The 24,577-nt window shown below is 34.6% G+C and overlaps 1 protein-coding gene across 3 annotated transcripts in view; it reads left to right on the forward strand.

Moving 5' to 3' along the window:
- Positions 1 to 24,577, forward strand: part of LOC150102756 (guanine nucleotide exchange factor for Rab-3A-like) — a 242,009-nt gene that overhangs the window by 89,176 nt on the left and 128,256 nt on the right. For 2 of the 3 annotated variants that reach the window (XM_090398866.1, XM_090398865.1), the window contains exon 5: positions 7,172 to 7,249. The exons of the other annotated variant lie outside the window; for it this stretch is intronic. In XM_090398866.1, the coding sequence (XP_090254992.1) occupies positions 7,172 to 7,249 (78 nt within the window). The remainder of the gene's footprint in view (positions 1 to 7,171; positions 7,250 to 24,577) is intronic. 3 annotated transcript variants of the gene reach the window in all.

Here is a 24,577-nt window from a genome sequence, read left to right on the forward strand (position 1 = left end):
TAGACCTTCTCCAACATCTTTTCGTCCTTTTGAAAACCAGACAACCAAATCTGTGCACAGTAGTCCACTTGTGGCCTAGTCAAGGTCTTATACAGTGGAACCAGAATCTCCTTACTTTTACAAGTCAGTTTCCTCTATATCATTCCCAGAATTCCTTGTGTTATCTTCACAATTTTGGCAGTGTGTCCTCTTAATCCTTATCACCCATTATTACATGATCTCTTATTTCCTCTACCTGCAACAATATATCCACACAAGAGTAAATTCTACATGCCATCTTTGTTTCCCAAATTTTAAAACCTTACATTATGCAACATTGAAATAGCATCCCCACTTCTGCACCCATTCACTCAATTATTCTCGTCTTCTTGTAAGGCCAGAACATGTGCTCTACTCCTCATATTCACTCAACTTTGCATCATCTGCAAACAACTGCATCTTCTTTTCAGCCATTTTCTGTCACTGCTAGATGAAGGCCTCCTCCAGTTCCTTCTACCTTTCTCTGTTTTTGGTAATGGTTGACCAATTTTTCCCAACAAAATTTGACAATTCATCACTTCACCTTCTGTTAGGACATCCTCAGCCTCGTTTCCCTTCTTTTGGAATCCAGTTCGTTAGTATGGTGGTCCATTGCTCATCTTCTCTTCTGGATAGGTGTCTGGTCCATTTTCATTTTAGTTGCTTGTGGTGAAGAATGATGTCAGTGAATGAGTCTGGCTTCTTATCTTTTAATGTGATGCCTAGCATCAGCCTCTCCATTTTTCTTTGAGTTGTCACTAGTTTATTTGCCAGTGCTTTTATTACAGACGAAGTTTCAAACCATATGCGATGACTGGAAATATACACTGGTTAAAGGTCTTCCTTTTTAAGCAGAGTGGAATATCATTGTTTTATAAAATGCTTTTCAATTTTCTGAATGTACTCCAGGCAAGTTGAACTCTTCTATTTATTTCCTTTTGGAGTCCACAGTTTAGATCAATGAGATGACCTAAGTATTTATATGAGTAGATTCTTTTCAAGAAATTGTAAAAATCGTTTTTACAATTTCTTGTAAAAATGATTTTTACAATTTTTTTCTCTATTTATTTTTAGACAGACTTCTCTGCTTTCATGATATAGGTCTTCTATCATTATATTAAAATCTTCCATCCAAATCTTTCCCAATATCATTAACATGCAGGTTAAAAAGCAGTGGCTCTAAAACAGATCCCTGAGGCACACCACTAATGACATTCCTCTTCTGGGATACTGCTTCCCCATACACAACTTGTTAATATCTATCAAATAGTTCATCTCCAGTCCAATGCACTAATCTAATATCCCACCTCATCCACTCTAGTTTCACTATTAAATTATCATGTGATAATCTATCAAAGCCTTTGCAAAGTCTAAGTACACTACTATTTGTATTTACTATTTATAATCATTGTAAAATGATTTTTACAATTTTTTTCTCTATTTATTTTTAGACAGACTTCTCTGCTTTCATGATATAGGTCTTCTATCATTATATTAAAATCTTCCATCCAAATCTTTCCCAATATCATTAACATGCAGGTTAAAAAGCAATGGCTCTAAAACAGATCCCTGAGGCACACCACTAATGACATTCCTCTTCTGGGATACTGCTTCCCCATACACAACTTGTTAATATCTATCAAATAGTTCATCTCCAGTCCAATGCACTAATCTAATATCCCACCCCATCCACTCTAGTTTCACTATTAAATTATCATGTGATAATCTATCAAAGCCTTTGCAAAGTCTAAGTACACTACTGTGTATCCATGTCTCACATCCAATGCTGCTGTCACCTTATTGTAATAAGTAGATTAGATTTCTAAAACATGACCCTCCTTTAGCAAATCTATGCTATCCATCAAAGGTAATACCATTGTTGTCAACCCAATTTTGGATCCTGATTCTCACCAGTCTTTCCATTACTTTAACCACAACACTTGCCACAAAGATTGTGCTGTTGTTTGATGCTTGAATTCTGTCACCTCATTTATGAAGCGGAATGCTCTTGTCTTCCTTCCACTCCTTTGGAACTTGATCCACTGTAAGACTCTATATTAAACAAATATGTCAAGGCAGATGTCAAAATATGGAATGATATATCATTAAGTCCCAAAGCCTTATTAGTATTAAGTTTGCTCATTTCCCCATATACCTCTTGTTCTCTCACAGTCAGTCTCCTCCTCATCATCCACTGCTGTCAAACTCTCCATGATGTCACATTCACAAGGGTGAAAGACCTTTATGAACTGCTCATTAAATATCTCAACTATATCCTGTGCAGCAGTTGTACTTTTATCATTTTCTCCAATTAATGCCATCCTACTTTTTTTTTTTTGCTTCATTAGCTAACTGTTAATCATACTGCATTTTTGTTTTGCTACCTTATCAACCAAGTCACCCACCTTGCCTGTTCTGTGTACTCCTCATGGAATTGATTATTACCACTCCTCTTATGTTGCCTCCATAAGTCCTTCTTTCTCTGTATTGCATGCTTAATTTCTTCATTCATCCATTTCACCTACCTTATATAACATCCTGGTCCTTGGAATACATACTGGCATTGCTTTTACTAGATCGTTGTTGACTAGCACTTGAGCAGTATTGATCTCCTTTACACCCAATTCTTCATTTCATGCTACACTTGCAATCCTTCTTGTAATCACCAACCTTTTAGTTTCACATATACCAATATGTGATCTGTGCGGTTTGCTTAGTGGCTTTGCACTTCGCAACTATATGCCTGGGGAAGGAGTGCCCTAGGTTCGATTCCCATTGATGATGTGAGAAGCTTAAGGATCTTCCTCAGCCATAGCCAAGTTAGCCAGTCTTGGGTGTGGACAGCAGGGTTTTTTCTGCCAGTTTATCTGGAGTTTTTCATCCCACAAGCAGGCAAACCAGTCCCGTTAACACACACACACGGATTACAGTCAGGAATACTGACCCAGCCATTGGCCTGATTTGTCAGCTATGCCAGTTCCGAGCCCAGATAAAATTTGGGGGAACTGAGATGGTGCCGTACATTCCCCATAAAGGGGACTCGCAGCTTCTGTATCATCATGTGATAATTAATTAATTACCAATATGTAGAACTAAAAAGAACTGATGTTAATTTCCTTCAGGAAGATTTGTATATACTTTTAACTTGGATAGATGAGAAAGGCTTTATTTTGAATATTAATAAATGCAGTGTGTTGCATTTTGAAGTGCAGAGATATAAGACTATGTATTACATCAATGGAGCTGTGCTGCAGGATGAGATTTGAAACTTAGCGGGGAGGACAGTGGCGTAGCTAGAGCTGTTACCGCCCCTCTCAATACACACCAAAAATACTACAAAAAGTCAAAACGACTATAGGGAAATGAAATAAAACTGTTAGGTTTCAGTAAAACTTTAACTTCAACATTCTAAAATGTTATTTTTCTTGCTTTTCTGTTAGCAAAATCATTGATGACATTAGCAAAGTCTATTTCATAATAATGTAGGTAGTTCTTAATCAATTTTATTTAGAAAAACTCCTCTCGCAACTAGCAACACTTACAGCAATTGTGAGGAAAATTCACAGTAGTATTACAATATTTGGAACTGAGTTCTCAAGACTGTATTTTAGAATTAACTGCAAAAGTTCAAAAAGGTTCAAAGTGTCGCCCGGGGCGGATCCCCCCCCCCCTCTCCACACACCCCTAGCTATGCCACTGGGGGAGGGTGATACTTGTGATTTTCAAGTGGTACTTGACTGAAGTTTAGAGAGCACATTGTAGGTGTCGCAAAGCCTGCACATCGCATTGCTGCTATGATTGCTCAGATTTGGTCACCTGGTTCTCATTTTGATGTGGAAACATTGGAGAAGGTCCAGAGACGAGTGACTAAGACAACATCAGGACTTTGGAATGTTGGCTATGGAGAGAGAGAGGTTAAAGAACTGTAAATTACAGAGCTTAATGGATTGGAGGAAAAAGGGATGGTATGATAGAGACATTTAAGATAGTGAGGGGATTTTATCAGATGAATGATGAGGGAATTACAAAAAGAGTAAAAGGTGAGAGGGGAAGAACTAGTGACCACCTGTGGAAGTTGTGTAAGGATATTGATTTTTTACATGGAGTATTGTGAGTAATTAGAACATATTACCAGAACATGTTGTTGAATGCAGAGGATGTTAAGGATTTTAAGGTTCAGTATAATAAATGTTGTTGATTGTTTATAATAATGCTTCGTGGTATAAACACAGGTAACACTATAGTGCTACCTGTAGTGTTATATGTTTTAATCTTTTCAAATTTGAGATTGCTGTTTATATGTGAAAAGTTCACAAATCATTGTTAGGTTTCAGATAAATATGTAATTGTGATGATCATTACTTCAGAAATCCATTTATATTTGCCACAGGCAAGTTATTATAGACAAGTGGTGAGTGAGTGAATTTTCAACCAGGTTCTAAATGTATTCAAAATAAATTATTTGCATAATTTGCACTTTTTTTTTAAATTCATTTTAAAACATTTCATTCACTGTCAGGTTATTTGATCAGAGGCAATTGCCAATGAATTTATTAAATAAGTGTTATTCCCAACCAGAAGATAGCATCTTATGTAAATATGAAAGAATTAATTTATTAAATGAATTTAGCCAGTATCAAATTGCTGAATGCTATTGAACAAGAAGTAGTTGAAGAAATCAAAGATTCCAGTAGAGATAGACTTCTAGATGTTTCTACACATATTTCAAATGAGGATGAACTTTCCATTATACTGTATAAGATACAAAGATAAAAATCGGAAACTGAAAAAGGCATTTATTACTGTAATTCCACTGCAAGCTGGGGTATTTTGATAAATTTGAGAGTGAAATGAATAAGTTCTTCTTTACTCAGTAGCCCATAATGCACAGCACTCCCTTTCAAGCCAGGAAACAATCTGCACTTGAAGTAACTTCATGACCAGGCTGGTGTGAAGCAATTAATGTGAATTCAGCAGCTTCTGTATAGAATTAGCCTAGTCACGAAGATACCTCACATGCAAACTTTGTTTGTTTATGAAGAACTTGAAATTGGTTAGTAGGTATTGGAACAAATAGAGCTGATAACATACTGAGAAAAAATAATGGGCTAGTGGCAAAAGTAAAGAGAGACAGCCAGATCTTATATCAACACATTGTGCAATTAGATACCCACAAATAACTGGAATTATTTTTTTCATTCATTCATCTTCAAGGCCCACCTTTCCTAATTGGGTTGTGGGGGCAGCAGCTGCAAGAGGAACTTCCAATGGTCACAATTATTATTATTTTTTAAATTTTATTAAAGTTTATAATACCATATTCTAATCTCTTTCAAAGTACTCTCCATGTGAGTCAGTGCACTTGTTCCAACATTTTTTCCACTGCTGGAAACAGTTGTGTAACTGTTCAACTGGAATACTGTTTATGGCCTTCAGCAACTTTTCTTTCACTTTGTTCACATCAACAAATCGCTGTCCTTTCATGGTTTTATTTATCCATGGGAATTGAAAAAAATCACATGACGAGAGATCGAGCAAGTAGGGAGGGTGGGGAACAACTGCCATGTTGTTTTTCATCAAGAACTGTTGGACAGACAAGGGTGTGTGGGCTGGGGCATTGTCATGGTGCAGCAACCAATCTCTGCTACTCCACATTTCTGGTGTTTTCGTCACACACTATCATGCAGTCTTCTCAAAGTGTTAAGATAAAAATGTTACTTCATTCTCTGTCCAGGAGGAACAATTTCTTTCTGAAAAGTTCCATTTACATAAAAAAAAAAACAAATCAACGTTGTCTTGGCATTTGATCAAACTTGACATGCCTTCTTAGGTTTCACTGAATTTGCATGTTTCCATTGGCTTGATGCTTATTTTGTTTCTGGATCATAACTAGCACCAAGACTCATCCCTGGTCACAGTTTTTGAAGAAAGTTCTGGTCATTAAGAATTTGCTCCTTCAAATTGTGGCAAACATTCACGCAATTTTTTTTTTATCCTCTGTGAGCAAACGAGGCATAAATTTAGTGGACACACGTTTCATTTGCAAATCATCTGTTAAAATTCATTAGCACAAACTTCATGGCAAATTTTTCTCTTAAGAGAATTGCTCAATGGTCTTTCGATGAACTTCATTGATTGCCTGGCAAACCTTTTTGATGTTTTCATTATTTCTGCTTGTTGAAGGTTGGCCAGATCATGGTTGGTCTTCAGCTGACATGTCCCCATTTTTGAAACAGGAAAACCACTCATAGACCTGCGTTTTACCTAAAGTGTTGTCTTTAAAGGCTTGACGAAAAGAAAGTAAGATTTTTGGGTAAATATTTGAGCAAATATTTTGATGATAACGAAGGAACAGTTTCAGTAAATTTGAATAAGTGGTAATGGGTTCTAAGTTTGTGGGGAATCATTTAAACGTACAAGGTCTTTATGGAAGAACAATGAGTAAAAAGAACAGGTTACTATTTCTTTCAAAACTGCTCGAAGTGTATACCAGCAAGTATGTTGCTATGCGAATAAAGTTTTAGTCAGATGAATCTAATAAAAGGGAAGTTAAGGTCATCGTTGAATACTTCCACTCTGTATGTGTATGATTTATTGATGATACATGTGAATGGTCCCCTTCTCTACAGGACTTTATTCAAGAAAACACACTGCAGGGCATATATATATATATATATATATATATATATGCATTTATGTAAGGAACAGTTAGAGGTAGTTGCTTACATTTTAAACCCACACGGAAAGGAAAGAATATTTTCTATAATTAAGTAATGTGTAGTAAAAATTAAATAACATATTACTTTATATTATCATTATAACATTTAGTTTTTAAAATTGTCACAAGTGATGTTTTTAAAAACTTGTTATATATAACAAGTTTTATATAAAGTAGTTAATACCTGGGATGAGTATTTTTTATTTTATTATTATTTTTATTTATTTATTTATTTATTTTTTTTTTTGTGGCTGGTAGATTTAAGTTGATTTAAGTAGTGATGATCACATAAGATATTAACCTCATCTCTATTGCATCTCCTTAATAGACTAAATTTAATGTACACTTCTTGAGGCACAAGATATAATTAATTTTTTTACAGTAATGTTTTAAAATTTTTATCGATAATTCATGTTATGACATCTTTTTCGGTAGTCTGCTAATGATATGGTAAGAGAAGCTAATATGAAAAGAGCAACAGCAGAAAAACATCTTAAGGAAGCCAATTTACAGGTATTAGAAAACAAAATAAGATAAAAAAAAATTGCTAATAGTAGTAAATAATAGTTTTATATAATATATTTAAATAATAGTTTTATATTTTCAAGTGATTCTGAATCGTTTGGAATTGATAACTTGCTAGAATGTAAGTATGGTATGTGAAACTTCATTTGCATATAAAATCCATAGAAAAATGCAATGATTTTTATCCAGATGATTTTATTGTCCTACTTATTAAAGCCCTGAAGTGGATTATCTGATCCTTAGTCCCAGTGATACTATAATCTGCTATAGTTTTTAAATGAACCATCCCACTCACTAAGCATTTGCAATCTTTTAATGAAAGGGATAATCAATCCAGAAACTTTGCTTTAGAAACTAGTACCTTTGCAAGCCGCTTTAGGCTTCCAGCAATTACGGCTGCTAATCGCACACCGAACGTAAAAATTATCCATCACCTGAAGACATTTATAAACATCCATACATAGTGAATGTTTGTGATGTCTTAAACCTATATACAGCCTCTGAAGTAGAAAGTAGAAATGCTATTCACTCAATCAACTAGGTTAGCTAAGTGAATTACTATTCACTTGAATTCAATTAAAAAAAAATCTACTGAAACTAAAATGAATCAAATAGCTGGACCTGAATGCACATAGAAAATGCTTGAAGAGGGAAATTGCCTAACCGTTATTGGTTGTGTGTTTGTAAAAAGCACTGAATAGCTTAAGTTTTATATTTTGGCTATCTTTATTTAATTTTAGCTAAGACAAGGATTCCAGGACTTTGTGTCCTCAGCAACTACCGACAAAAATGCAAACGTGTCATTGGCCACATGGCAGGATTAACTTTTCTCCTCACTACATATTTCACACAGAGCATCCAACAAAACATATTGGCTCATTAATTCATCTCCATCCTGTCATAAAATGCTAACAAGGTTGGCCATTCCACTTCATTTATGTGATGCCTATGTTAAACTTGTTCCACTTTTGTATCAGTCAAGATGTATTGGCTGAATAAAGTTTTTTTTTTTTTTTAACTAGACAGAAAATCCAGTGTGTTTTAATCACTTCAGATCATCCAAACAATCTAAGAGGCATAATGACATAGAAAAATGTAACATGAATATGCAGATACAATAGAGTTTAATATCAATAGGTATAACAATATTTTGTTGGAGAGGTGAACGGGAGATGTAGGCAAAGTATGTCGGAAGCTTGATCTTCCAGCAGGGCATGAAGGCTACATCAATATTCCTGGCTAACTTGGGAGCCATCTGGAGATTGGGCTAGTAACCTGTCATTGGACATAAAGCAATATTGCTCGAGAAACCAAGACATACGTGAATCGGATGGAAAAATTGGATATCGATCGGAAAAGAAAACAATACGGAATATTAAAACTATCAACATGGAATGTAAGAGTGATTAATGAAAAAGAGGAAGAACTTATACAAGAAATAGCCAAAAGAAACATTAAAATATTCAGCATAACAGAAACAAAAAAAAAAAAAAAAGGAAATGGAACAATGAACCTACAAGACTATATATTTATATACAGTGGAGTAAAAAAACAAAATAGAGCTGAAGCCGGAGTAGGAATAGTAATACATAAAAAGTTAAATGAAAATATACAAGAATATAAATATATAAATGAAAGAATATTAATAGTTAGGATGAAAACAGATAGAGGTAAAATAACTGTAATTACAGTATATGCCCCAAAAGAAGGAAGAAAAGAAAAAACAGAAGCATTTTATGAGCACTTACAACAAATAATACAAGAAATAAAACAAAATTAAAAATTAATTATAATGGGAAACTTAAATGCAAGAATAGGAAATATACCAATAAATGGAATCATGCAAAGATTTAATGGAGAAACATTGATACAGTTCTGCGCAAATAATAAGTTAAAAATAATGAATACATTTTATCAGCATAAAATAACTTTCGGAAACACAAGAGGACAGGAATCAATAATGGATTATATTCTATGTAACAAAGTAATACACCCATCCAGAGGTGTAGCTAGGGAAGGGCTGAGGGGGCGTTTTGCTCCGGGTAGCACTTTGAACCTTTTTGAACTTTTGCAGTTAATTCTAAAATACAGTCTTGAGAACTCATTTTCAAATATTGTAATACTATTGTGAAATTTCCCCACAATTTCTGCAAGTGATACTAGTTGTGAGAGGGATTTTTCTAAATAAAACTGATTAAGAATTACCTACATTAATATCAAATAGACTTCGCTAATGTCATTGATGATTTTGCTAACAGAAAAGCAAGAAAAATAACATTTTAGAATGTGGAATTAAAGTTTTACTTCAAAAATAAACATAGCGTTTTAATTTATTTCCCTATACATCGTTTTGACTTTTTGTAGTATTTTTGGTCCCTGAGTTTGCTGTGGACAGCAAACTCAGGGACCGCAGTGGGCGGCAAAAGCTCTAGCTTCACCACTGCACCCATCAGAAATGGAAGATGTTAGAGTAGATAATACAAGCAGAAATAATAGCAGAAATTAGAAATTATCATAACCTGTTAATATGTAATCTAAGACTTTACAAGAAATGGGCATAAATAAAATTTAAAGTGGAATTATTAAAAGAAGAAAGTATAAAAACATTATACTACAATAGATTAAAACAAAAGTTTCATGATAACCCATTAAGCAGTGAACAACGTGTAGAAGATAACTGGAAGATTTTTAAAACAAATTTAATTGAAATAGCAACAGAAGTATTAGGAATAAAAAAAAAAATAACAAAATCAAAAAGATGGACTTCATGGTTTAATGAAGAAATAAAAATATTAACAAAAGAAAGAAAAATATCTGCAAATGAAAACAACAGATAATTGGAACAAATATAAAGAAATAAAGTTAATCAAAAGAAAATAGAAAGCAGAAATCAATTTTGGGAATCATATACAAAAGAACTTGAACGTGATTTCTATGGTATACAGAAACAAATGTGGAGATTTATTAATACACAAAAGAAGGAAGAAGCAGAATATATCCCAATATTAAAAGTAGAAATAGAGGAATTTGAAAATTATTTTAAAAACCTTTATAATTAAACAGTTGAGACAAAAGTAGAACTAGGTAAACATACAAATCCAGAAGAAGAAATAAATACAACAGAAAAAACAAAAATTGAAATAACAGAAATTGAAGATACAATTAAAAATTGAAAAATAGAAAATCACCAGGTATAGATAATATCAATAATGAATTATTAAAAAATGGTAAAGAAATTATAATTCAGAGTTTAAATATATTATACAACCAGATAATAAATACGAAAAAAAGATTCCAGTAGAATGGAAGAAAAGTATAACAATACCAGTATTTAAAAAAGGAGATATAAAAATAAACAGAAAATTATAGAGGGATAAATGTATTAAATACCTCATTAAAAGTACTAACAAGAATCCTAAATAATAAAATTACAAAAGAAATTAATCTATTAGATGAACAACAAGGTTTCAGAGAAGATAGATCATGTATTGATGCAATATTCATAATCAGACAATTCATAGAGAAAACAATAGAATACAATAAGAAACTATATGCTTTATAGACCTGGAAAAAGCATTTGAGAGAATATTAATTCAAGATTTAATAGAAATATTGCAGAGAAAAAAAGTAGCAGAAAACGTAATACAAGTGATTAAAAAATATATGATAATGATAGCTAGATAATAAAAACACAAGGAAAAATAAGTAAAGAGATACAAATTAGTAATGGCATTAGATAAGGAGACTCTTTAAGTCCAACAATATTCAATATAATAATGGATGAAATAATACAAAAAGTTAATAAAATACAAAATATGGGAGTAAAAATAAACGAGAATAATAACTATATGCAGAATCGGCGCTAGGGTCTTTGTCGCCCGCATGCAATTTCTATCTAAGTGTCCCTGTATTTGGGCACTTAGATAGAAATTGCATTTGGGCATGTGTGGTTCTTTTACAATAATAAAAATTTAAATTATTTGAAATTTCTTAAATAAATTTCGATAGAACAGCCACATGTTGGTTCGCTAAATGTAACGAACTGGGGGTGTTGACTAGGCAGGAAAATCATTAAAAACCCAAATATTCAAAAAATTCTCAAAAGTTAGAAAATTTTGTTTAAGCCACTTCACTTGAATTTGAATATAAATGTAATGAACCATTTATATGTAATGATACAAGGATTATAGCCTTCTCACCGACCCGAATTGCTAACAAATTTAAAATGCATTTTAATCAAAGTTAAAATTTATTTGAACTAAAGTTTAAAAAATTCTTGCATTTTACAAGTTACTAAATTCTTACTAACGTGTAAAAATTTTTTAATAATTTTTATAAGTGGAACTATCTTTTAGGAAAATAAAAGAAACTCAAGATAGATGAGAAAATAAGAAAAGAATTCAGAAATAATTAGAACATTTAATATAAGTATTCAAAAAATAACATCTTTACAGAATAACAGAAAATAAATTATATTACATAAATATACTTGAAATTTTTTTATTAAAATTTTAGGATTTTTGATTTCATATTCACAAAATTAGAAATAATGGTCTTAACAGCTAATCTCAGGCAGTATGGTCACTTATACAGAATATAAGATCTGATAATATTGGAATCTTGACAAGTAACAGACTGATTTGGAGGAAAATTATAGATAGGAAGTTAGTAATGATGTAAATTTTTCATGTAGTACTATCATATCCTGTACATCCCCCCCCCCTTGAGGGTACTTGGCAGAAATTTGATGATGATGATGTCTAATTCCGCACATATATCATTTTCAATAGCTATTAACGCCAAACTAACAAGCCTTTTTTGTGACATACTTGTTCTTAAGTAGGGTTTAATCAATTTCAACTTGGAAAAGGAACATTCACCACTCGCTACACTAACAGGTAAGGTTAATAGTATTCTTAAAGCAATTGAAAAGTTAGGGAAAGATAAATTATTGGACACAATAAAATTAAGAATATCGAAAGGGTTTTGAATATTTAAATTATCCTTCCGAAAAATGTCCCAGAAAGCATTTATGTCTTTATTGTAACCATCCTTCAAGAGAATCTCTAAATCGTCACCGTTTTTTCGTAAATCTTCATTATTAATTTGTAGTAATCTATACAAGAAAAGCAGTTGTTTTTCCAACAGCGACTTATGGATGCGAGACCTGGAACCTAAAGAAGTCAGATAAGAAACAGATATCTGCTTTTGAGATGTGGTGTTACAGAAAGCTGTTGAGGATATCATACACTGAAAGGCATACAAATGAATGGGTGTTAGAAAAGATTAGTAGAACTTTAAGGCTCCTTAAGGATATTGACAGAAGAAAGTTAAAATATTTTGGACACATAGAAAGGATGGAAGGAGGACTTCTCAAAACAGTAATAGAAGGTAAAATTCCTGGAAAAAGAGGCAGGGGTAGACCATCAATGAGATGGATGGATGACGTGTGCAGGGTGACTGATCTTCAGAGAGTTGAGGCTGCCAGAAGGGCAAACAACAGGACTACATGGCGAGGCCTAGTGTGGAACATCATCGAGCATCGGAGTGACCATACGGCATTTGTATGGTCACTCCGATCCTTAAGCTCCTCGCGTGGTCGATGCGAGGAGCTTAAGGATCTTCCTCAGCCATAGCCAAGTTAGCCAGTCTTGGGTGTGGACAGCAAAGTTTTTTTCCACCAGTTTATATGGGATTTTTCATCCTGCAAGCAGGCAAACCAGTCCAGTGAACACACACGGATTACCGTCAGGAATACTAACCCAGCCACAGGTCTGCTTCGTCAGCTATACTGGTTCCGGAGCCCAGATAAAATTTGGAGGGAATGATTTGGTGCCATACATCCCCATAAAGGGGACTCACGGCCGTGTATCATCATACGATTATTATTATTATTATCAGATGATCCACGAAAAGCTAAATTTTGGCTACCAAGGAATTTTATAACTTCAATCAAGCATTCTAAAACACTCGTCCAATGTTTCTTTTCCATTTCATACATGCTTTGAGTATGGCAATCAATAGTAGTTTTGTTTTTTAAATTTTTATCAAGTTCCTTCCATTTTAAGAAATTTTTCATGTGAGTTAAACTAGTTTCATGTCTATGCAAAGTTGTACTTACATTTCTCCAGTCATTATAACCTTCTACAAGACTACTTGATTCAGTAGGTGCAAAAAGTTTGCAACAAAAGCAAAAAACAGAATTTAAAGTTTCGGAATAAATGAGCCATGTTCTTGGCACGAGCTCCCCGTTTTCCATTTTTCTATTATAATACGTGTTGCCAAATTTACGACCACATATATCTCTAGGATATGTTATATTTTTCTTTTGAACAGGCCTCATTTCAATTAAAACAACTTGTAATTTTTCATCAATATTTCCCCATTCTCCTGGATCTTCTAAATTTACAGAGACTAGCAATGTGTTAGTTTTGTGGTCAACTACAACTAAATCTTCTCCTAACTGTTTTTAACTTAAAGCATACATCTTGTTATCTTGTTCAATAGTTGCAATAGTACTTTCATGAAAACTGGATGATGTGCACTGTTATTCAACTCTGATTTCTGATGTATCGAGTTGGTTACAATCTGCATCTGAATATTTTGATATTTTAACAAATTTATTAAGAGCCCCAGTTTGTTTCTTAATAGCTGCTTCTTTTGCAGCATGACGTTTACGATTTTGTGCACCGGATAACTTTTTTTAAATTTTTGATTCCGTTTCTATTTTATGCCCACAAGAAATTATTACACAACACGACACAGAGACAAAATAATAGTCTGCACTGAGCTGTCAGTGTGGACAGCTCAGATGCGTACCATATGACTGGTTAACTAGCAACAAATGTTTTGTACGGAAATTCGTTTCAGCACATACAAACCGTTCACCGTTTCACTTTAGATAGACTGCAGTAGACACAACATTCTGCAGGCAAGCATTTAGCCTGCTGTCACTGCAAAATTGTAAACAGCTGGCTGATCAAAGAGGTGGCAATATACAATTTTTTAAAATTTTTATTTGGTGTATCTGGCCTTATTTATTTTAATATTGATCATTCTAAGAATTTTTTGTTTTTATGATAAACATTTTGTTTTTAAAAAATGATCTTATGAACCGTACCCCGACGGTGGCACCTGCATGCTCTGCATGCCCACTTCCGCTGGCCCTGACTATGTTATGCAGCTGATGTACTATTAATTGCAGAAAATGAAGCTCAGCTACAAATATTACTGCATACATTTAATAAAGCAGCAAAATTATATAATATGAAGATACCAAAAACTAAAACAAAATGTATGATAATATCACAAGAACCACAAAGATGCAAATTAGAACTGGAAGGTACTATTATTGAACAAATAATGAATTACAACTATTTAGGTATACAACTGAATTGAGAAGGAAGGCCACAACTAGAAGTCAGAGAAAAAATTGCAAAAGCTGCAAGAAGAATATCAGGATGCTTGAACAGAACAATATGGAAAAATAAACATCTTAGAGTAGAGACAAAAACCAGAATTTATAAAGCAGTAATCAGGCCTATTATGACATATAATGCAGAAACAAGACCAGACACTAGGAAAACAAGACAAATGTTAAACACAGGCGAAATGAATATACTAAGAAAAATAGTAAATAAAACTAGATTAGATAAAATAAAAAATACGGATATAAGAAAAAAATGTGAAATACAAGCAATAAACAGTTGGGTAGCAACCCAAGAATAAAATGGATTGAACATGTGGAAAGAAGTGAAGATAGAATAATAAAACAAGTCTATAGTTGGAAACCAAAGAATAAGAAAGAACAGGAAGACCTAGAAAAAGATTAAAAGATACTATTAAAGAAGATGAAGTCGGTCTCAACAGATACCACATGTAATGCGTGAAGAAGTTAACAATATTGTTATTAAAACTTTGAATTGTGAGTTACACTGAGGATAATCTAAAACAGATCATTCTCATTGTAACTGATGCAATTCAGAAAGGTAAAATAACATCAGTGGATTTCACAACCAAGATACATAGCACTTGTTAGTGTTATAGTACAATGAATATAAAGTTGATATAGATACAGTAAAAAAAAAAAAAGTTATTGTTTACAATTAAGGATAAGCCTTTCCTAAATTTTTGGGAAGAAAATAATCATTCCAGTTCAAGTTCAGACAATGTAGTGGTACTTCGGCATGCTCTTTGAATGAGCACTCAAATTTAAAAGTTGTCTACACTGCTTGAAAAGAAGTCAACAGACACTCCCGTGGACAAGGGAGTGTCTGTTACATCGTGCCATGCAACGAGGAGTCACGTGTTTCTAGCTGGTATAAATTGGAGGAATGTGGTGCTCTCAAGTCAGTGTAACTATATCCAGATGAAATGGCTGCGAGAAGAGATCTGACAGAATTTGAAAGAGGCATTGTGATAGGATGCCATGTTGCAGGCCTATCTGTTAAGCAAATTGTTGACAAATTGGGCTATCCTAGGTCACACAATCATTGATACTATACTGAGATGGAAGAGCAGGCAGTCAACTGTAAGTGCTACCTGCAGTGAATGGCCCTATCTGTTCAGCAAATTGTTGACAAATTGGGCCATCCCAGGTTAATGATCAGTGATCCCATATTAAGATGAAAGTGCAGGAGTCAACTGTGGTGGGTCACAGTAGATGACCCACCACACTCTGAATGTGACCATAGGGTGATACGAAAGATAATATGTAAAAACTGCCATTTGTCAGCCAACACGTTGAATGCATAGTTCCAGGCACTGACCAGAACATGAATCTGCAGAATATGCACAAAAACATTCAGAACTGAGGCTCACAACATAGGTTTCCTGGTAGGACCACAATATGCAAGTCCCACATGTTGTCTTCAGTGGTGCAAAGAGTGTGTACAGTGGGACATGAAAGCTTGGAAGGCCGGGTTACCGAGTGATGAATCACCCTACACCTTCTACCAAGCAGATGGATGTGATTGATGCTCAGTCAATGTTTCTTACCAGGATGTGTCACTCAAACCATGAAATTCAGAGGTGACAGTGTGATTGTATGGTCCTCTTTTGCCTTGAACCTCTGTTTGTGGTGCCATGAATACGGAACTCAGAAGCATCTGAATATTCTGGACAATGTAGTGCAAACTACTTTGTGGCGTTTCTGCAGAATTGACCATTGTCTCTTTCATCAAGACAATGCACCATGACAAGGCAATTACTGCTGCTGTAACTGCAACTACAGTGAACCCCAACTACACCAATGCCATCTATCACCCCCACCACCACCACTAGTATTTTCACAAACATCCAAGCCCACAGCGGGATTCGAACCCGAAGCCTTTTGGCTGGAGAGTGGATACACTAACCACTCGGCCAACAAGCTGGCAAATATTCATGATACACTTTAGTAATACTTTCTTCTGTTCGTGTTTATATATTGTTTATGAAATTATCTAAAGTTTGCATTATGAAAAATATTCTGTAAAATGTTGAATAAAGTATCTTCCATCCACTTTATTCATCTGTATATTTAGTTAGTTATTAATGTGTAAATCTGTTTGAATATAGTTTTATAATGCATATGGTTCCAGGAATAATGGTATATTTGAAATTAAAAAAATATCGATCAGTAAAATTAAAAATATCACCATCATCAGATGCTTGATAAATAGTAGCCTTGATAGTACCTGTATGAGAAACTTGGTTATTTATTAGGAATCCAATATTGTTAGATCTTATATTTTGGTCTTTTAAAATATTTCTAATTGCATCAATCTTCCAGGATCATAGTCTTCATGTTTTTTTAATTTTTTTTTCCCCCTGTCATCTCACTTTTTTGTGACTTTATTTTAGCTATGTCCCATATTCTTGAAAGCTAACAATGTAAAGTTCCTTTCTAATATCTTAATTTTCAATATGATTCTGCCATTGAGACCATTTGTTCAGAGACTCTAAATTTTCTCAGTATTCTCATATTGTGGTATGTATGTTTGAATAACTGTTTTGTTCATAAACTCAACTCTCAAAATCCATAGCTAATGTTGGCTTAAACCCTGTACTGTCTGACCACAGATGAGAGAACCCTGTCTGGCAGATTGCCAAGAAGAGTCAATTCATGTTGAAAGGGAGAAAGGAATAAGACGATGTATGACTTCATCATCAGCATGCGAAATCACGTGCTTTATATGTAAAATTTTCCAACTGTTGTACAAACAAAATAGTTACCACTTTAAAAACTAGAATTTTCATAAAACAAAAGCTAATTTTCCAATGTGTAATAATAAACACTCATCCCACGAAACATTGATTACCCTATTATCGGAATGCACTCGCCTTCTTCTGCCATGCGCAGAAGTGTCGAGTGGGTCTCGCATCTGTGGTCAGACAGTATTATATATTACTGGTTTGGTGCTTTGACTGATATCTGTCTTATTTCATATAAATTTAATCATTAGACTCCTGACCAACCCAGCCTTACTTATTCTATTTTGATATTTATTTGCCATCTTCACTAAAAATTGTGCCTAAAATAGCATTTTACTAATACTGAACCATTGAAAATGCAGCTGATATTATTATTATTATTACGGGCAACTCCAAGGAGTCAATAGACTCATCGAGGGAGGCCCTGAAATCATGTCAAGGACAACTATTCGACATTCACACAGTATCTATCATACCTCGCCTTGAACTCATTCACGGTCATGGCACCCACAACAGACACTAGCAGCTTATTCCATTCATTCACCACTCTCCAAGTAAAAAAACCTAGCTCTAACACCCCTGCTAACGACACTCTTGCCCAGCTTCCATGTATAGCCCCCTAGTCCTCCCACCAGTCCTATTCTCAAAAATATCTTCTGAATTAATCTTATAGAAACCCTTCAGTAATTTGAATGTCTCAATCATATCACCCCTTTTCCACCTATCAACCAATTTCTGCAACCCACAAATCTTCAACACCTGTTCTCATAAGGTTCATTCCACAGACCTGCTATCATCTTACTCACTCGTCTCTGGATCCTCTCCACCTTCTCCGCATCAAGAAGAAACCCTGGCGCCCATATCTGGGCACAGTAGTCTAGTGGGGTCTTATCAAGGCTCGATACAGAGGAACAATAACCTGTTTGTCTCTGCTTTTTAAAGTATTTTTCACCAACCAAGTGATTTGATGAGCTGATTTAGCCACTTTTGCAATGTGCCCCCTAAACTTCAACTCCCTATCTACCAACACTCCCAAATCCCTGGCCTCGTCAATCTCCTGAAGTATGGTTCCACCAGTGTGATATACTGCTGCTAATCTTTTCACCCCAAAATGCATAACCTTACATTTTGCAACATTAAATTGACATCCATTTTCCTTAGCCCAGTCGTCCAAACTATCCAAATCATCCCGCAAAATTTTGACATCCTGTGCACTCACTATTGCTCTACCCAACTTTGCATCATCAGCAAACAAATCCTCTCAGAACCTTTCCTATATCGTTAATGAACAAATTGAACAGTAGTGGTCCAAGAACAGAGCCTTGTGGCACACCACTAGTCACAGGCTGTCTTTTGGACTCTACTCCTGAATAAACCACTCTCTGATATCTCTCCATCAACCACCTTCCTATCCATCTCACCAACCCTATATCCATCCCCATATGCTGTGGTTTACTGATTACAATTCCATATGGTATCCTGTCAAAGGACTTAGCAAGGTCCAGTAGAATCACTGTAAACTCATTACCCTTATCCAGTTCAGCCATCACTGTGTTATAAAACGTGAGCAAGTTACTGAGGCATGATCTACCTTCACAAAACTATGCTGTCCCCCATGTAGTATCCCATTTTCATCTATCCAATCCTGTATTTTCCTCTTTACTATTTTCTCCAAGACCTTCACAACGATTCCTCGTATGCTGATCGGTCGGTAATTTACAACAGCACTCTTGGAACCTCATTTATGCAGTGGGGCTATTTTCCCCTCTTTCCATCCCCTCAGGACTAACCCAGACCCGAGACTCAAATGAAACAAGATGGTCAAGGGCACTGACAATTCTTTACCTGCTTCACGTACAATACGAGCTGGTATACCATCCAATCCCACAGATGTATTGACATTGAGGTTTTGTAATAGATTATTGACCTCCACTTCACCACAGTTCCCATATAAGCTATTGGTTCATTCATTCCTGCAATGTCACCACCTGGATGATATACTCTTGCACAGTGCTCGCTCAGTAATTCCACTATATCAACTGATTCGGTTACCTCCTTACCATCGGCATTCTTTAAATCATTCTGCCATATACATTTTTTTTTTACTTGCAACATATCGAAAAAACTGTTTGGGATTCTCTTTAGCCTGCATGGCTAATGTTCTTTCATAATCCGCTTTTGCTTTTCTTACCACACTCGTTACCCTTCTGACCTGCACTTTATACTTTTCATGTGCCTGCCAGTCACCTTTCTCCTTAAATTCTCTCCACAGTTGTTTCTTTTATTGCAGCTCAAGCTTAATGGTGTTATTCATTCATTTAACCCCTACTTGATTTATTATTCGGACTCTAGGTATACAGCCAGCCATTGCCTCCTGCAAATACTTCTTAACTGCCCATGCACTGTCAACATCCAGCCCTTGCAGTTTTACATGCCATGGCACTGATCCAATCAAACTCCTAAGCTTGTCATACTTACCAGCCCGATAATTCCACATGTACCCTGTCTTAATTGTAAATTCCACACCTTTAGCCACCTCCCAAGTCAAGACCCTATGATCACTCTCGCCAATTGGTGGTAACGTGGTCATATTCGTTACAGCCAAATTCTCAGATGCAATTACTAGGTCAAGCACTTTCTGACCACTAGTATTTTCCATTACATGCTGTCGCAGATAATTATCCCTTAATAACCGCATAAAATCCAATTCCTTCCTCCAGTGTGTCCTCTCCTCCTTCCAATCAGTGTTACCATAGTTGAAATCTCCCATAATAATTACCCTCCTTCCACTCATTTCTTCTATTTGCTTATGCATATTATCTCCACGTTCTTGTTCTCTTTTCATAGTTTGTCATTTTATTGCTGATTTTCATATCAGATTTATTACAGCAGTTAAATTAAATCATCCTTGAAGACTTGTAGTCGATTTTTTAGGAGTATAATTCCGTTATAAAATAAAGAACTGAGTAATAATTCTGGTTTTGATATCAGATTTGATGGTACTTTCTTTCATAATGTGATCCACATAGAGAATGAATAATGGTGGATTCTGAATTATACAGTGTAGACTATGTAAATCTTTATACTTTCCATATTCGAGCATTTACTCCAGCTGCCTTTCCACATTTCAGGTTTCTGATGGCCTTTTCAACATCAGGTTTTGATGTATGTGTGTGTGTGTGTGCCATCTGATTATATTCCTCTTGAATATTTTCTATCACTCTTCACACTCGTTTAAGTCTTTCAGTTGCTCCAGCCATCTTGAATTTCAGTTTTTATGTCATCTATATCATCTCTGATTCTTTTTACAGTAATCTTTTTTTCCATTTCATTGCTTTTTCAGTAACCTCTGCAATATTTTCTGTATTCTTCCTAAAGACTTTCTGTGACTTTTGTTTAACTACTTTTACACATAGGATACAGAGAAAAATGTAACAAGCTAAGCTATCAGGGCAACTTGTGACATACTTGCCAGGAAATTTGTTTCTCCTTTTCCATAATTGTCTCTTTAACTTGATGAGTCCACCACAAAGTTTAATTTTTCTATCTTTACAAGCAAACCAATTCCCCACCTACCTCCTTGACCAAATCAATGTTTTCTTCAGTTTGTCTGTGTTCTCCACTGTTTTTTATTTTTCAACCTCTTTAATTTTTTTAAAATAACATTTATATATTTGAGTCTACAGTTCCTCTATAAAAGCTGCCCAACTTGGATTCATTTTAAAACTTTTGTAGATATTTTTCTTTTCAGTGTGGTGTTCATTTTTATCTTGTTTAAAACTAAATCAGGATATTTACCCCACATCTTTTGTGTACGCTTGTACACATTTCACAGTGCTTTTTGCAACATCACCCCATAAGGAGAACTGCTGTTATATTGGACTTTAACCTTTTTCCTTGGAACTCTGCTCTTACACAAGGTAGCATATTCTGCAAGTCCAAATTGTTCTGGCTCAAGCATGAAATTTAATGTGGTTTGATGCTCGTTTATGAGAATGTGGATATGCTGTATTTTGTTTCTTTCTATAAACAAATCAGTAACAACTGCAACAAAATGGTAAATCCAAAGGCATTTTAAATATACTTAGGTCTCTTGGCATTCAAGTTACCTTCCATCCTGTCCACAAGATTTCTTTCTAGCAGACTTTGCAAAAAACAACTTTCCCCCCATTGACATACTATAGTATTATTAAATTTCTTGCACCTGTGTCTTATCCTGCTTATATATATGCAACTTCATTAAATTCCATGAGCTAGAATATTCTGGGCTTGCAGAACATGCAATTTCCTCTAAATACAGGGTACTTTGACAAAAGATATGAGTGGTTTTCTCATGGAACATTTGTATAAAAAGAGAACTGTAAAACTTTGCTAACTGTCAATCTCAGTAGATCTTACACTCTACTACAGTTATCTCATTTGTGGGAATTTTTCTCCTTAAGCATGCCCACCTAAGTTAGAAAAGTTAGTTTTTTTAACATCATTAGGTCCTTAGCACAGATTTTAACATACCACTCTACATTATTCAGATTTTTTTTTACTTTAACATTTGCATTTTTTCATTACAGTTATTATATTGAGGATGCCTGCGTTACCTGAGCTTACTTGCATCACAGTAGTCAGTATTCATAGTGAAGAATTTATGGAGACAAAAACACACGTTGGAGTAATAAGTAATTATTTACTTATAATAATAATCATTATTATTATGTGACACCTCCAGGGAGTCCAAGGACTCATCGCAGGAGGGCACACTACTTTGCTAAATACATCTCACCCTCTCCACTACTATTTAATCCTCCCACTATGACACCTGCCATCAATGCCATCTACCACCCATCATCACCAACAACAGTATTTTTTGTCTTTAAATTGTGTGTGTTTTGAAGGCCGATTTGTCTGTATGCAGGCTGAAAATCCTTAGTTTCTGGGAGAAAAAACCTTGCTAGCTCCATATTAGATTAAGAACATAACACTTGATGTTTCAGCTTATGTATCGAGGTCATCATCAGGAAAACATACATATGCACAGGACATAAGCTACACGACACTACACAAAAGTAAGATAAATCTAAATGCTTTGTTAATCGCTTACCCTAGCCTGATATCTGGTGAGAAAAAAAAAAAAATTAAAAAATAAAAAATAATAATGATGAATCAAATAAATCAATCAAATGATAAGAATGATAAATAATGATAATTTATACAAAAATATAAATTAATTAAAAAATAATAATTTTTATACATATCCATATAATTATATACAGATGATTAAACAGAATTATAGAAGTGACTGGAAAGTCACAAAGTTCCTACACCACACCAAAACCTGATTTCAAGGAATGTTCCTTGAACAAAGTTCAAGGAAGCTTGTGAGATGCTGAAACATCATCTGAATCTAAACAAGAATGATGGATTAGTAATTCCACGAATCTGGGGACCCATCTGCAGCCTGTATAGCATCCAGAACATGATAGTAGAACCCACACAAGAAAACCTTAATATAAGAGGACTGTAGAGATGTTTAATGTAGTTCTTCTATAAAACATTATTTATTTAAAGCGAATTTTTTATCATCTGTATATTATTATAGAGATATGTATAAAAATTTATTTTATTTTGTTGATTTGTATTTTTGTATATATTTTATTATTTTTTTTTATTTTTGAATTTTTTTTCCTCACCAGAGATCAGGCTAGGGTAAGCAATTAACAAAGCATTTAAATTTATCTTACTTATGTGTAGTGTCATGTAGCTTGTATCCTCTGCGTATATATGTTTTCCTGATGATGACCTCGATACAGAGGTTGAAATGGCGAGTGTTATTTTCTTAATTATAAGCAAAGTAATTACTCCAAATCATGTGTTTTTTGTCTCCGTAAATTCTTCACTATAAATTCATCCACGTCATTAATTTCTTTGCATTGTATCTTTCCGGAACCGGTGCTCAAGTTATACAAATGCCAAGGGTCTAGCCAATATTCATAGCCCTGGTTGATAGATCTTAGCGAAGTAAGCATTCGATATTTCAATAATTTCATCTGCTTCTGACCTGAGGCTATCTGCATTCACTAAAATTATTCTTCCACATTTTTTCTTTGACTTGTAGCATAATGGTAAAAATTCTTTTTGCTGCCTTTAGCTTGCACAGCCAGTTTATTTTCATGCTCTGATCTAGCTTTCCATACAGTACTCATAATTTTTTTAGTCTGCACTTTATATATTTCACAACTCCTCTCATTCTTATTCTCACCATGTTTCCTCTGCATCATCTTCTTATGGATCTCTCACTTAATAAGCGAGCGATTGCCATTTCTTCCTTATTATTTGTTCTTTTAACTCAGGAACACATTCAGATACTGCCTCATTTCAGCTGTTTCAGAGCTTCCCATGTATTGCTGATATCTTTCTCATTCAGTAACTGATACCGCAGATCCAAAGATAGTGTTCTCCTGAGTTTGTTATAATTTTCAGTTTTGTAGTGCAGCATATGACCTGTCTTAATTGGAACATCCATATAGTTAACTACTTCCTAGGACAGGATGGCATGATCACTGTTACCCAACTAGTGGCAAAACAGTCACATTCTTAATTGAGACTATTCTGCTGCTATAATCAATTCTAACACACTTTGATCTCGAGTTCCTTCTTTTACAGACTGTTTGTTCAGTAATCATCAAGGTAATTTGGTGATGCATTTTCTCATCCCTGGTAGCTGAATATTAGGTCTGGAGCAACACTCTAGCATGTATTTCATTCCATTATCCTCCACTTCACACCAGATAGCCTCAAACTCACTGCTTCATGGAACATTATTACTGTTATTGCTTTCATGAGGTTTCTACTCATAACTGCACTCAAATCATTGGATATCATTTGTAGTACTCCCCTCCCCCCATCTCTTCTGTCATTCCTAAAAATACTATACCTTTCCACTTGATTCCAGTCACATATTATTCTGATGGTCAGTTGTCACTAATACCATCAGTCTTTGTTCCTGACTCCTCACATCTTTGTATAGACATAAAGTTACCGTCTATCCTTTTCATTTAATTACATCTCTGCTTAGCCCAATCAGGCAACTTACTCTTTTCTGTTTTCAAACACCTCAGAAAGCCTGAA

The sequence above is a fragment of the Typopeltis vanoorti genome, chromosome 10, assembly GCF_054136105.1.
Source record: "Typopeltis vanoorti isolate ZY-2024b chromosome 10, IOZ_Tvanoo_1.0, whole genome shotgun sequence".
Lineage (NCBI taxonomy): Eukaryota > Metazoa > Arthropoda > Arachnida > Uropygi > Thelyphonidae > Typopeltis > Typopeltis vanoorti.